The sequence below is a fragment of the Manduca sexta genome, chromosome 21 (assembly GCF_014839805.1).
Source record: "Manduca sexta isolate Smith_Timp_Sample1 chromosome 21, JHU_Msex_v1.0, whole genome shotgun sequence".
NCBI classification, from domain to species: Eukaryota; Metazoa; Arthropoda; class Insecta; order Lepidoptera; family Sphingidae; genus Manduca; species Manduca sexta.
Window position 1 is genome coordinate 145,979 of NC_051135.1, and position 16,599 is coordinate 162,577.

Sequence of the window (16,599 nt, forward strand, 5' to 3'; positions counted from 1 at the left end):
TAAGTGTGTCTTAACCTAGTTTGTCTTTCGTTTGAGCAATAATGTTAGATGCTTTCTTAATGCGCCTATGAAGTTTATACGGGATCCTCGGTGGGCGAGTCCAACTCGTATTTTTCAGGTATTTTTTTAAAAACCTTTTTAAGTTTATGCGTTATTTATAATATTAAGTAGAATTGATAAGAAATAGGATAAGAAAAAGTGTTAAGTGTTATTATGGATAAGAAAATATTCACATAAAATGAATTTTCATTTCAATGTTTTTAATACCTCACTGTAAAGTTTAAATAGCTGAAAGTAATTTTGCAAGAAATTATTCAAGATTGCTTATTATGTTCATTACCAATATATTGAATTACCCCTGATAAAACGAAAACGCATCACGCAATTACCCCCTAAGAAGTAGGCAGACACAGATTCTTAAGACGTTAATAGAAATCCATAACCGTCAACTCAACAACATGAAAGACCACGCTTTGTTTGCTCTAGTTCTTACACTCATAGTATTAGTATAGTGTTTGTGGCATCACTTTCATTGGTGCGATAAATAAGGCCCATCTTCGCTTGTCGTTGGCTGTTTGCCAGTTGCCAAGTATTGCAGCGGTTATTAACTCCGGGGCCGGCTTATTTCATTCCCTTGATTAAACATGTGTTACGTGCTGTTGAGTACAACCATTGAATATTATTTGTCGAATACAATAAAGGCCTGGTTACTTTAAGGTTATAGCTTAAGGTCCATTTTCATACATTTTGTTTCACCTTTAATCTGGGTAACTAAACAAGTATTGACAAGTAAAGAATTTAAATTCACGTCTAGTTAGTGATCACTAGTTAGTAAAGAATTTAAATTCACGTCTAGTTAGTGATCACTAACTAGACGTGAATTTAAATTCTTTACTTGTCAATACTTGTTTAGTTACCCAGATTAAAGGTGAAACAAAATGTATGAAAATGGACCTTAAGCTATAACCTTAACAAGTATACTTTAATAAGTTCACTTGAGAGTATGGCGAGGTATACATGAGGGAATTCCTTTGGTCGCGTCCACGCGGGTCATGCACATTTGTCTCGGATCCGAATCAAATCTGCCTCGTCTTGTGTCACAGATTCTACGTTCGCTGTGCTATGGAGTGTGTATATAGAGTCTATGAAAACAAGTCTTTATTCAAAGTTTTATGTACGTGAACTTCAAAAAAATGTCGATGCGGGCTTCTTTATTTAAAGTTTTATTTACTACACTTTAAAAAAATGTCGATGCGGGCAATTTAAGTGTTTCATACTTAGTGCAAGTGTCAATTAGCAACAATAACTTCAAAGATATGACGTAGAATTAGGCATGATAATGCCACAGCGCGGTAGTCAGTAGTCAGTTTATCGTATAGGCTATTCCGAATGACGCATCGGACGAACCCACTGTCACTGATATTGGTAGGCTCTGACCTAACCTAACCTCTGAGTTAAGAAGTAATGCCATAGTACTAATTATCAGTTATTTATATTGAGTAGTTTTAATTTTATGGTTTTGTATAATTATTCTTAAAACAAATTTAAAGATACGTTTTTATTATGTTGATATTTCCATCTGGAAGTTGTTTCTTTTTTTGCCGCTATGCACCATAAATTATTAGATTAACACTTGCATGGCTGTGTACACCATCTCTTATATAAAAGTAATGTGCATATACAGAAAACTAAAACCACGATTTTTGGTGAAAATATTAGTTATTAATGGATGATTTTTGGCACAATGTCAGCAAAGGTGAAGACGAGTATGTGGTTTCATTTAATAATGCAATGTCAAAATGACCCTGTATATTAGTACAGTATGTTCACTAATCTGTTACTACTACCATCTAAGTAATCAGCTTTTTGTTACGTACTCATGAAGTTTTCATATACAAACTTATTATCGGTCATCTTAGGAGTTTAATTTATATCACGAAATCTGTAAGTAGGCTTCTGACCCCCATAGTAACAACATGCTTTACAATCAATCAATCCTCATTAGTTCAATGGACACAAACTCCGTCTTCTAATACACAAATGAACTTTATCTTTGCCTTTACTTTTGTAACAGCTGCCGAACACCGTTTATTTAATGGACACCTCATCATATCTTGCATAAAGCCACGTACCTGCAAAAACACGTGCAGGATAGCATGAGGGTCACCCCCTCCGAGACGGGCGGCCCTCGCCCCTGCTAGCAGCAGTCGCATGCAGAATGGCGCTGCGAAGCACAGTCTCCGCTCCCACGGCGACCAAGCTCGCATCGCCTGCAATCACGCCCTTACGTGTCAGTTAAAAGGGACTATTGCCATCCAGGTTTTATGATTTGTAACAATATTTCATTCGTTTGCCAGTCATTAGATCTATGCTGTTTCTCAATTATGTAGATAGGTATGTAAACTTAAATGCGGTACGTCTCTATTCCCTAAGGGTCAAGCCAAGAAGCCGCCACCCGAGTGGTACTGTGAGCGGTTTCGTGTCAGCAGCTGCGATTGAGCGAGTTAGATATAGGGGAAAAGGAAGGATGCGTGACACAATGCCGCTTGCCGTACTTTGCTGCGCTGAACATGCTTAGCTCGTTTTCGTGGCTTGGCCCTTTAGGGCTTAAAGATAGGGAGACACACGGTAGGTATACTTCTGGTTCATCAAACTCATCACAATAATACTTTACATATGGTACTTTTATATACGCAATGTATACAGTGCAGCATAAGAATTTACATACCTTATATAGACCTAACAAGCAGCCGAGGCTGTAGACGGTGAGCGCGGCGTACCGCAGCGGCGTCGGCGCGCAGTACACAGTCGCCGTAACCATCGGGATCGCACCTGATACAATAACCATTCAGTTGAGAACTCTGACAAGAAGTCTAGAAACTTCTTGTTGGTGGTAGGATATTTTCATCCCCTTGGATACCGACTACCATTAGTCGCTATCCAGGCGGATGTATGGATACAATGTGTAAAATCGACCATAGTGGCTCACGTAAGTGTTTCGCGTTCCGGGATCAGCCTGTGTAAAGATATTCTGTTTTAAAAAGTCCGGCATAAGAGAGCGATCGGCGAGGGCTATTCATCTCTAGTCAGTTAACACTATCAGTATCCTTCTTCACTTACCATCAGATGTAGTGGGGTAACTTTGTCACGTCTACTTAAAAATAATTAATTTTACCAATTTCACGTTTACCCTATAATAGGTAAGTATATTTCTTTCAACAGCAACTATATTTTATTAAAATCCTACTTACTAAAACAACACGTTCAAAATTATAAAAAAATCTTGACATACTTGACAATATGATGGACACAATGTTTTGGATCTGAGCGCCAAATCAATACGTGAGGTCCATAATGCCAGATAGGTTCAACGACACTTAAGTTATCATAACATTTAAATATTAAGTAGTAATAATAATTACATCAGTTAGTATCTTAGTACGTTAGCTATTTACGTATACAGTAATGTTTAAAAATCAGGAACTTTGTTTTTATACGTTAAGATCACTAATGTTTATTACGGCTCAATAACAATTATCATCAAACTCCTAATTCATCAGCATTTAAAACATATATATTCCAACATAAATCAACACCAACAACATATTTACCGCAATAGAAACAGTAACAAGTGATATAAACGGCGCGGAAGATATCACAGCAGCAACAGACGTTATAAACTAATCTGTTACTGCAGGGCGGGCGGTGCCGGGTGGCGAAACGCACACCGGTAATGCTGTTAGATCTACCGCCAGACAGGCTGGCTGTTGTAAACCTTACTTTAGCATAGAGACGAGGTTTAGATGATCGAATAAGGATTGCATCATTTAGCGTGTTTATAAGTTGATATTGTATGTACAGTGAACTGTACTAAACTCTTTTTTTGCCTACCACCGCGGACTGAAACATATAACTATAGAAGAGATGAATTGCCGACTTTAACTTTATAACGTAACAATGTAAATAAACGGTACTATTCCGCCTTCGGTGATTTTCCTCGACGGACTTTAATATCATCTTATGTTATTAAAATGTACAAACATAGTAAGCGATACGAGCACCATGTTTATATTTAAACAACGTAATAATAAAATTATCAGCGAATATTTGCCTTTAAACGTATTAGAGTAAAATTGTCTGTCGAATGACTATGTAAGTATTGGAATTATAATTAGCAAATATTCTTGAAGAAATAAAAGCTTAAGATAAACTCCAAAGTAATCCATGTAGAAAAACTACTAAAGTAGCTTTTTTATAAAAACAAAACTATAAAAAACGAAACAGCTTAGATACCCGCCCACGCTGTATAAAGTACATCAACAAACTAAAGTTGTAAAGGCGAAGAGAAACGATACATAAATAAAGCCAAGTTTAAACAGTACGAACCGTAATAAATAATCCGTCAGAGTTCGCTAACTGCTAGTGGATCCCCGCGCGGCATACAGTTAAAACGAAACTTTTCACAATCTCCACAAATTGAAGTAAACTATAAAACGAACTTGTCTAAAGTAACATTTCTCATGTTTTCATTTACAACGAGCACTCTCCATTCACTTTTATGTACTGCATTATACAGAATGCAATGGATGCAGCTATAAAAACGAGTGTCGAACAAAATGCAAAATAAATTCAGTTACCGTTATATTTGATTCTAAAAGATTTAAGTACGGCTTAAAATAGCGTTCATAAATTATGATTATTAGCGAGGCAGTCGCCTAATTTTACTATTTGCATAAATCCTTCGTGTTTTTTCTGCACATCTGTTTACTTTCCCTTCTATAATTTTTTATAAAAACATGCTAATTTCGTTGTTATTTTCGTCGGTACAGTTTATAATACTTATTATTATGTTTAACGTTTCCTCTTTATGTATCCACCGGTCACATACTTAAAGACTATACTCAAGTGGCTAAGTTAGAAGATGTAGAAAGACAATTACACATTACACGTATTGATATCTTATTGTACACCGTAAAGTCACATAGATAGGGACGCAACAACACCCTATCGGCAGTATTTGATACACAGAATCACAGCGCTCGTAACCTACAAATGAGGAAAGTTAATCGTCCGTCCTGCTTGTAATTTCTCTGCAGGTCCTGGGTCATTAGTAACAGCCAGCTGTCAATAAAATACACGTTGTCGACATGATGAATACGTTTTTAACGACTGACCTTACACTGCCCAGATTGCGTTTACTGATCCATTTTGGTTAGATTAACATTTTTTGTGTATATTGCAAGTAAGCGACCAGATCGATAAAATTACTTTATTAGACCAATACGGTCGTGTTGAAAGCGCTTTGCCGCACATTATTCCTTTCTGCAACACAAAGAGAAAAAATGTGTTAGCCGTGCGGTACTAAATCTTTAGTAATTCGTTTTTGCGTGACGTGCGGAGTCCACCCACAATCCATTCAGAAGTGTAATCTGTCTTTTATGTCCATTTCGCGTACCACTGGTATCTTCGGATCTGAGTTTTGTTTTCTTTTAGGTTTTGTTGCAAGATAATTCAATTCAATATTGATCAGCAGGAGATCACTTTTAACAGTTATTTATACAAGTAAATGAAATTCAATTTTACAAACAAGTTCTTGGAATAAGCCAACGTTAATAAATAAATTTAAAATAGCAATTGCGCGTGAATTTTTCCGTCGTCAGATAAAAGTTATCCATAACATAAATTATAACCTGACTGAATGTTAAAGTGAGATAAATTGACAACTTTATTACATATCACTGTCGTTATTAATTTGTCTGTGTTTTATTCCTACAAATAACTTTTATCTGATGATTGAAAAATCAGTTCTTAATATTATAATGCGATAAGTATAGCACAGTTTAGTGTGTACGGGGTGTACTTCACGGGCCGCGGCACAAATAATCCAAGATGTGATATATGAAAAAGAGACGTTTTTCAATCGGCAAATGCGTTCCACTTTTCCAGTTACAGCCCCCAAGAGTGTTGTTGCGAATAACAAACCCACTCGTCTGGGACTCGATGCTGTTTTGTCCACAACAGATTTTATTATTATCTTTAATGTTCAAATCAAAATAATCTTTACCCAGAACTACGATGGAACATAGGCCTATATTGGTCCCTTGTGGCATTTCTCTACTGGTATGAGTTATGATGTAGAGATGAAAGGAGGTCACCTTGCCCCAGCGTAAGCGACTGGCTTTACGCTATTATTCCTTCTTAAAAATAGTACTGAGGGTTTCTTATAGATCTAAGTGAAAATCAAAATTAAATGGAAATCTCATCAATAGTTAATCTCCTTAGTGGAATTAGGGCGAAGTGTGAATGCGGTGAAGTAATCGTATTAGAGCCTGTCTTATATCCATTGGCCCGTGGAGCTTACTGCTGTCTGTACCACGCACGGATCGTGAAAAATTTGTTTTATAATTTTTATGAGAAAAGCATTGACTGTACATCGTATTTTTTTTTAAATAATATCATTAACCTTCACAGTGTTTGTACGTGTATATGAAGAAAACCAAACCGCATGTCGCATTTGTAGTGGGCACATATTATTGTATTAAGTTCTATTATACCTTATGTTAACGGCCTATAAATTGAGATGTATTTGTTAAATATATTTGTGTTAATCTGGCATTCAATTGTTTCACTCGCCACCTAATACTCCGATATGACTCATTGATTATATTCATAGTCAAAAATAATTTAAAATCTTAAATTGGCAATTAAACTGATTTTGTTCTTTGTTTGGATACCTAAACTTTAAAATAAAATAATAGAACAGAACTATCTATTCTAAATGAGATAAGAAGACTTATTTGAGTGAATTCATTTAGCAAGCTCTCATCAGCAGATCTTTTTGTTTGTTTACAGTGGGATGTAGGTATGAAATAAAGTGAAAATAACAAAATACAAGTCTTAGTGTGATGTAGTGGAATATTAAAGCGCGAAGCTGGGGACGAGCCCGAGCACAGTAATTTAGCGCAGCGCGGCGCGGCGCGGCAGCGGCATCCACACGCTGTCTTCAAGTTATAAGAAATCAACGTCTTTTAATTAAATACAATCATAAATTATTAATAATTTTAAATTAAAAAAAATTAAAGACGTGTGTAAATGATTAAAAAGAGGTTCTAACGGAATATTATAAATGCGATGTTTAATAATAAGATATAAAATATGTTGTTGTTGTATTTCTTTGTTTTTATTAATTTAAAAGTCTTTATTGTATCTTTAAATAGAAATAATACCTAACTAAGAATTAATTACTCTTAATATTTAGCGAAAATATTTCCGGTAACACGATGATTGAAAAAATAATACATAACTATAAATGTAAAACAGAATTCTACACGAAAAGGAACATAATGAACACAACACGAGAATGTGCAGACATTGATGACCACTTCCATACATTTAGACAAATGTCTCCAGTCGTCGTTATTGAATGAAGTGATGCCCAATAGACAGCTTTTGGCAGAAATTGAATGTGGCTAGCCGGAGCGCAGTGGCACACTTCTGACGCTTTTGTTCAAATCGTCCTATTATTTTCAACAAATTTCGATGATAATAGTCTATTATGGAAACACAATAGTGTTCACGCTTCTAATTTTATAAATTGTTTCAATATATTATAAGCAATTTTATTTGTTAATTGGTATAAATATGTTACGCCATATGCAAGACTCAAATATTAAATTGAGTGGGAGAGAATGCCCATTACATTAAGTCCGCCTGTAATCCATGTGTACAAAGTGTAAATAAATAATTAAATGCAATTCGGAGATCGATTGCAAAACATAACGTATTAACCGTTAACCTAAGAAGATGCGAGGTATTTTATCAAATCCGTGTTATTTAACAAAATTTGTAAATGTTATAATGCGCTAGCCATCGAAACTTCAGTTTGTAAATTAATTAACTGTAAATATACATAAATCAGCTATTACCCACCAGCGATAGTTCACAATAATATTATCATAACGAAACATGATATAAAATATAAAACTGAGGAATTTATTGTGTAATATAATTTTAAGTAGATGCAGCGTTATGATCATTTGAATATCTTAATTCTTGCTAATAAATACGAAAGTTTATGAAATGATCAGATGTTTGGATGTTTCTTAGAAATAACACAATAACAACGGAACGGTTTGTATGAAATTTAACACATAGACAGATCATGTCCTAAATTGTTAATCAACACATAGGCTGTTTGTTGTCTCGGGAATTTGCTCCCCTGGAAAATAATTATGTTTTATAATCTGATGTATTATACATATATCGGTAGATGCTGGTGTTATTCTGGCGGCATTATGAATCGGTGCAGTGATTTTAAGACTTTTGTTGTGGGAGAGACATTTCACACGGCCGAAGCCGCTACCAACTCTTGGTAATAATATAAATCTAACCAGCTCAGCATCACTGTATTAAAGCATTATATTAATTAGGATAAAGTAAAATGTATTTCTAATACAATTGACTTAATATTTTACTAACATATTATATTACATGTAACTTATTTACCTCTCTATAAAAAAATAAACCTAGAAAGCATTCCTAATAACCATTAAAAGGGCTGACCCACGTGTTCGTACATGTTACATATTTTATCATACTCCAAGTGAGTATGCGACAAATGGAGTCTGCATGCAAATGACACCAAATATGTGTCAACTTACGAATATGTTGAAAGTGAAAATGTACGGAGCGAAGATGTATTACACTGAGCCCTTCGTGTGAAAGTAAACAATGCAGCCAGTGAATATTTAATGGCTTTGACACGCTGGACAGCGATCACGTTCCGAGAATTATGTAAAATTATGACGACAAAATATTGGTCATTGTAATAGCTTTTGCAGCGTAACCCTAAGTGCTACAGGCTATTATTTTTAATACAAGAGTTCAACACGAGTTAACAATAATGTATGAATAAATACATAGTCATTATAATAATGCGTTAATAAATGAAACCTCATACTCTTCTTTACCTTTGCTAACACCCTGCCATGAATCTTCTATGAATAGCAAATATTTTCACCAAAACCCTGGTTGTACTTTCTCATATTTTTTTAATTTTGTAGTTAAGTGAGAATATGGTGTGTGTGTATTTCTGACTGAAAGTGTGATGTTGCCGCTACGAGGAATTCTCTTAGAATAGTAGCAGTGGCATTATTTTGTTTGATACCTACACTTTTTTTATTTTGCATCTATAGTAGGAAAAACTTATTGCGAATTATATACTTTTGAATAGACATTATTATTTAATAACGCATGTCAAATTAACCCTGTATACAAAACAGTGGTTTGTATTTGTGACACGCAGTTTGTTTTAGCGCCGATCGTTTCTAATGTTAAATTTGTTACCGAAAAATCAATGACCTTAATGGCACAGAATAGTGATTCGTTTATTCACTAGTTCACTTCACAAAAAAAGCTTATTGTAGAGCGTCCTAGTTCGGTGAAAATAAAAAAATGTTTGCACTTTCTGTGTCGAAGTTGCTTCACGATAAATAAATATCGATACTTCGAGAAAGCAGCGCAAAGAATTTTTTAATTAACAGAGGAAAGACTTTAAATAACCTTCGGTATATTATAGCCAATGCATTTCTTTTTTTATACGTAATATTATTAAAGACAATTTATGGCAATAACTTGGACTGTGTGGATTTTACTATGCGGTACTATAATTTTCTTAAATTGTTAAATGATATAATTACTGTATCGAAGCATTGAGCATGTTTAAGATTAGTGCTTTAATGTTTAGTATAGCATTTGATGTAAAAACTGAAATATTCAGTTATAATGTAATTACTTAGAGAAGTTTTATAAGACTTATGCTGATGCAAATAGCTATCTCTTGTAAGTTATGCCGCGTTTTGATTTACAATACGCCGCGCTGTTAGGTCGTAGCGCGCACGCGGCGTTGCGCATCACAGGCACCCTCGCAACAAATTACGAACTCACCGACTTGTACTATTGTATTGAAATCGCCGACTGAAAATGAACACTTTCTTTCACTCTTAAAAGATAAAACATTTTTTACCAAGTATTCCTTATATTTTTACGGACACTGTAAATTGAAGTGACCGTTGATGTCTTTTGTTAAGAACAGCTGTGTTATTCGATTTGTAAATTGATGGATATCTGGGTGAACTGATATTATCACGTATTGCTTCGTATATTCCTTGAAATGGAATCTATTGCTTTATTGACCTTATTTTATTGGATCGATGAATGTGGAATTGAAATAAAAAAAAAAGGTAGAGTTGTAAACACGGTGAATAATTTACCATTAAAATATATGAACAAATTCAAAACTCGTATCACTTATACATATATAGGTGAATTTGAACTAAAGTTTTTTTCTTTATCTAATTCATATTAGATTAGACCTAAACAATTTTAAAGTCATTTTAGTCATGACAAAATATATATATAAAGATGATTTGAAGTTTGGCGTTTCTTAAACTTTTGTGATCGACTGTACGACATACATCGTGTATTAGCCGTTGTTGAAAACTAACATTGGTAAAGCCTTGATACCTCGACCGTTAATCGACATTCGACATATCACGAATCCGCAATTCAGTTTTAATGACTTACCGACGAACTTTCAGCCAGTTAACAATTCCGATTCATTAACGTCAGCGAGTGTCGATTGTAAAAAACACATTATTATAATAATTTGGATATTTATAACTTTTTAAAGAAGGTATATAAAAAAGAAGGAAAGATTTATTTGTTATAGAATCATAAAATAAATAGAATCCACTGTATAGGACAATACGTCATATAAAGCAAATAACCCTGGAATTTAGTCAATAAATAAATTCCGATGTTGTTACATGTTTTTTCCCATTTGTCCGAAAGTAATTTATTACCACAATCGCCATGACCGGCAGGTCGTGACGGATGGCCTTCCGATACGATACGCGATTGAAGTTCAATAATAACCGACTGAGGGAATTTGAAACCACGTCAGAAATAGCTTATGTCATAATTATTATGCTCAGAACAATGACTGGCCATAATTATTGGATAAGTTTGACATTTTATGACTCATCAGTAATAGTTAATTACCAAAAGGTGCTAACATACAATATCGGATTTCTTTATTCTATTTATTTACGAATTTGCGTACAGTATACCTAAACAGCTGTAAAAGGATAACCTTAATTACAATACAATAACCAAGTATCAGCTTCTGTTAGGTTTAAAGGAAGTGATACAAAATTAGTAAAAGTACTGCAGCTCTACTGCAGTTTTTTTTAAAAAATATTATGTTGACCTAGATACCTATTAAAATAAGAACAAAAATAAAGATTATATTAAGTTTGATAAAATTTGATAAATATTTACAATTCAAAATTAAAATCATTAATCAATCCCTTATTATATAATCCCCTTTCATCTTTTACCTAAGACATTTCAGTTCAACGAAATTTAAAAAAAAAATCAATATCACATTTCCGGGCTGTCAGTGAACGTCCTCCGGCGTCCTTATTTAGCACATTTTTCGCGTTTTCACAGTCGCAAGTCGCAGGGCAATATGTTGGCTCATGGCGGGCGGCCTTGGCCCTGCCACCGCGCCCTGGCGCAAACCTATTGTGTCTTGTATGCCACACTGACGACAGCTTGATTGCTTCGCTCACCGATATTGATCACAGCTTTTTTGATGAAAAATGTGATGGAAGCCTTGAACTGAATGTGAAGTGGTAATGTTTATATGAAAATAAAATAAAAAGTGGTAAAAAGTTTTTGATTAGTATTGCAGAGGTTTTGCAGCATAACGCAGAATATTTATGAACACATGTTTCAGGAAATATAAAGTTGAAAAACGTAATAATTTTCTATGAATTGATAAAACAAAACCATGCTCACATAAATACTATTAGTTTTCTAGTACTTGTACGGAGGTAGATGAGTTAGCAATGAAAAGTTCAACAACTCACGTCTCAACCATAAAACCGGGACGTAAACTTGATCTGGTTGTCAAACTTCACCACGGCTGGGTAATTTGTATTCCAGATTCCTTAAGTTGGCGATTTATACGGGTTTGAAGTAAAATAAAGTTTGTGAAAGATCTCGTCGCGCACGGCGGCTTATTTGTGACACAGAGACAGTAGGAAAAGCGCGAATACTTTTTTATAAACTTCATTAACACGGAATTTTACGTTATTCACGCCATTTATATACATTTTTATAAAAAAATAATAATTATTAAGCAATTGCTTCATGAGATCAAATAGTAGCCTGAAACTGGTGAAATTTGGGATTTGACTAATTCGTTTCTGTGTATTTCTCAGTCAACAATTCTAGTCTGGAATTGTGTCGTATAATGTAATAAGTTTGTTATCACGACATAAGACAGAATGTTCGACAAACATTAGATGCACTATTTCCATATTTTCTGAGCCCTTTTCAGAAAATGAAGTTAGAAGTTATGTTTATAATTCACTTCTTTATAAACACAAAAAATAGTCTCTATGTGTTGACTAAAAATATATCCATTTCGTGATGGTATTTTACTGATAAAATCTGTATAATACCTCGAAGAATGTCAATGACGAAATATTCCAATAATGACTAGTAAAGAGACATTTTTGAACAATTCCGTAGCGATTAAAACATGTTCGGTTGTACAATGGAACTTCTGCTATTCAGGTTTAATTCGGAGGCATTGTGGAAAGTGGGTCGAGTTGCGGCCGAGTTTTGTCGATAAACACAATTTTACATTTTGCTTTACAATATTGAAATAGATAAAATAAATTACTCCGTCTGTACCGTAACGAGTTGTTTAAATAAGTTGTAGCTCTAGTAGGTCATGGTTTTGGTTTTTTAAGAGTTTTGAATATAGAAGAAGCGTCACTTAAGAGCTGCACTGTGCACTGCATGAAGGACAGATGGAACTTATTTATATGTAATAATAGATATTAATAAATAATAAAATAAAATATAAAGCCTTTATTTCCTACAAATTACAAATTTCCTATTTTATTTACATTGTTTTTTTTTTAGTTACTAATTTATAATGTTTCAATAATATGTTTACATTAAATTTCTGCTTTACTTACTAACTAATCACTTATTTCAATAACTTAAATAATATAACCTAACACAATTTAGTTTGATATATCAATATCAGTAGGAACCCCATATTGGTTGAAGGCCTCCTCCAAAGATGCCCATTTCTGTCTGTCTTGTAATAATAGATATCAACCAATAATTATTTTGAGACTTCCTGGAAATTATAGTTTTACTTTCTTAAAATTTCATGTAAATATTATCGCAGTATCGTAAACATGTCTGTATGACTTGAGGAATGCCAAATCTCGGCCACTTTAGACCAAATAATAATAGTGTTCCCACGATATTATAATTGTCATAAACCTTATTATAATTTTCAACGAAAATGTTCAACTACTTATGGGAAAAAGGCTGCGTCACCCCGAGTGGAAGGACGAAGGAATTTGATTAATGATGATAATAATTACTTATCTCGAGCGCCAAATATTGTAATTTGTTATATATATATTTCAGGAAAAAACTGTAATGTTCACGAACGTTGGACATAATTAATAATATAGTTGATACAACAGTAGATAACATAGACAGTTGCCTAGTTATAAAAATATGATTTGGCTCAGAATTTGCTTATTTAAAAAAAGTATCATACACTAACTTTTCGCCTACATGCAAGAGTTTTTTTCAAGATAAAAAGATTATATCCTTCCTAGGGTCTCAAACTATCTTGCTTGGAGATTCGTCAGCGTAAAAGTTTTTAAATAAAGTTTAAAAAAGTATGTGAAAATGTATATATAATACTCATATGATATCACAATTATTTGCCGGAATTACGTAAGTTTTATGCATTCAAATATGCACGATTATCTGCAATTTGAATCAGCTTGTTGACTGACAGAGAAATATTTTTTACATTTACATAACAAATTCCTATAAATGTATTTTTACATTTCGTTCCACTGATTTACCTATACAAAGTAGTCTGGTTATTTTGGGAATATGGAAGCGTCACTGCGGCGTCGGTACAATATTAAGATTTTTATCTTGAGAAAAGGCGTGAATGCCGGAAAGTTATGTTATTGCCGAATTTATCGGTTCGGGGATTACAATTTGTTTCGAGTGGAACATAATTGCACTTTTTATGGAAAACCAAATCCAATTTATTTTATGTTTATCTTTCAACTTATATAATAAATATATATATAAATAAGTCCCGATAGCACTGTCAGTCGATCATATTCCTTATTTATTGTGAACTAAAAGCTAAATATCTATCATTCAACGTTTCGTGCACAAAAACAATCTTTTAATGACCACAATTTTCATCAAATTTGCGCAAAGTTAACATTTCCAATGTTGTTTTGCAAGATTATCTGACTTGTGGTCACGATGCAGATAATCGGATCAGACACGACCGACGTTGAACGCCAAACATTATGATTACAACAAAGGAAACCATAATACGAGTTGTATGAGAAAAGTTATCTCGTTTGTAACGATTGGCTTTCCACGGTCAGTGTCTGTTTGCGTAGGCTCTGATGCCCAGTGGCTGATCCGATTTATACTCAACTGATATTTATATTCAAAAGGTTTTACTTTTAACTAAAATTGTTTGAGAACATATGAACAATCTGTCATAGATAAATTCAATTTCTAACTTTGTAGAGTATGAAATGCAAACGAACCGCAATACATCCAATAAATATACATCGCCTATACACAATCTGTAACCATTTTATATGCATAGTCGACAACGTTACTAGCAGATGCTTAATCAGCCAATTTTGAACCATCGAATATCGATGCATATTCATTGCCTTCGATACCATTAAGAGCAAAGGCTTAATTACCCAATGTTGAGTTATCGATGCGACGCAGCCATTCCATTACGATGCACAATGATTGTGAGCTGAAGGCGAGCTAGTTACAGAAGTAGTTTCATTAAAGATTCACGGAAGCGTGCTTTGTGCCTTGCCGTTGGACAAAGATGTTTAGATGATAGTTTTGAGTTGTGCAGTGAACCAGAGATACATCAATGCGCAGACGGCCGCGATTATGACGTTACTCGTGTAGAAACGGGTGCGTTCTAGTTTCCGCATCTGAGGTGGTAGGTCGTGACTATTAAACGTGCTATTGTGTGTATCATATTTGATATAAAAATAAGCTATCATGTTTTCCGTTGAATAATAATGTCTTTAATGTCCAATTTGTATAATACACTTAGTTTTCATAATTAAGATACAGCAATTAAGGTCCCGGAGGGAGATATCGGTTACGTAATGGACGGTTGACAATAGCATTCGTACTTTACATGCAAACTGAATATCTATTCATCGTTAGCATGTCTGCTGGCTACCGGACTTATCGGATATCAATAAAATAGATTTAATTGGGACTGTAATGCAACGCAGGTATACTATACTTGATCATATAGTAACAGTTATATATATATATATATATATATATTTACCTTTTGCCTCACGTAGAACGAACAATTTATTCAAATACACGGTATATGGATTCTCTATAAATCTTGAATAGATAAAATGACATTGTTGTTCAGGAGACATGTCCTTGAGACGTATTCCTACAGGATGGAACGTTTTATCAAACAAACAACGGGACGCGAGCTCGACATTAAAACGTTGTCATTTTCAAAATATGGATTTGAACAATGGAGTTTAATATTGCGTTGCCTCAACTCAAACTGGGTCATTATAATATACAGACGTTAAAGAGTACTGGTTAACTAGATAGAGGTGCGACGAAACGTAACAATCTCATTAAATAGAGCTGATAATGAATTTAATCTGGAATAAGCCACTAAATCGTGAATCCCTCCGCTGTCGTCATAAATTATGCTTCGGTTAATCCCTCTGTTTTCAGTTTAACTCATTTTCTATGCCTTTTGGCACAGGTAATTAGCAAAACTTGTTGAAATTAACTTTATATAATTTATTTACTGAGTGACTTAGTTCTGCGTCATTCGTACGGGTTTTTGTTTCGGGCGTGACTTTGCTTTGTGTAATTATAGCTATTGTGTAGCGACACCTTGTGTTTGTTGTCGCGAGAAATGGGGAAAAAATAGCAGAAGTACACGATCTTTAACGTGTTGAGTTGTGATGCTGAGCGTTAAAGATCCTGTACCTCTACGTATATATAATCGTTATACAATGATTTATTAATTACTCGATAATGTAAAAAGTTAATTAGGGGTGTAAGTTAACGTACCTTTTTAAATTGTTTATAGCACCTCACACTTTCTAGTGGTTCCACTAATTCCATTCCAATAATTTGCACAAACACAATGTAATACAAATGTATGAATTTATCGGAACATAAATTATTTTAAACTAATTTACGTTAGTTTATGATATGCATGTAGTGGACAATCACAATCAAATTGGCCTTTGATGTTTAGATCAATTACTCTGTAGGCTACCGTTACGACTAAACTGGGCTGAATGTTATTGTACACAACAAATACCATAATAACTCAGTTTAGGGCATGAATTACCGTTAGGGCATGAGTTACAAATTATTTATATAATGTGTCTACTGATCCATATTTCTAGTATATTTAGCTGTTATTAT

General features: G+C 34.0%; 1 protein-coding gene across 1 annotated transcript in view; it reads right to left on the minus strand.

Moving 5' to 3' along the window:
- LOC115447709 (progestin and adipoQ receptor family member 4) overlaps positions 1 to 16,599 on the minus strand; it is a 62,005-nt gene that overhangs the window by 10,219 nt on the left and 35,187 nt on the right. The window contains exons 3-4 of the mRNA XM_037441065.1: positions 2,729 to 2,832; positions 2,133 to 2,270 (exon numbers count right to left, since the gene is read on the minus strand). Of these exons, the coding sequence (XP_037296962.1) occupies positions 2,133 to 2,270; positions 2,729 to 2,832 (242 nt within the window). The remainder of the gene's footprint in view (positions 1 to 2,132; positions 2,271 to 2,728; positions 2,833 to 16,599) is intronic.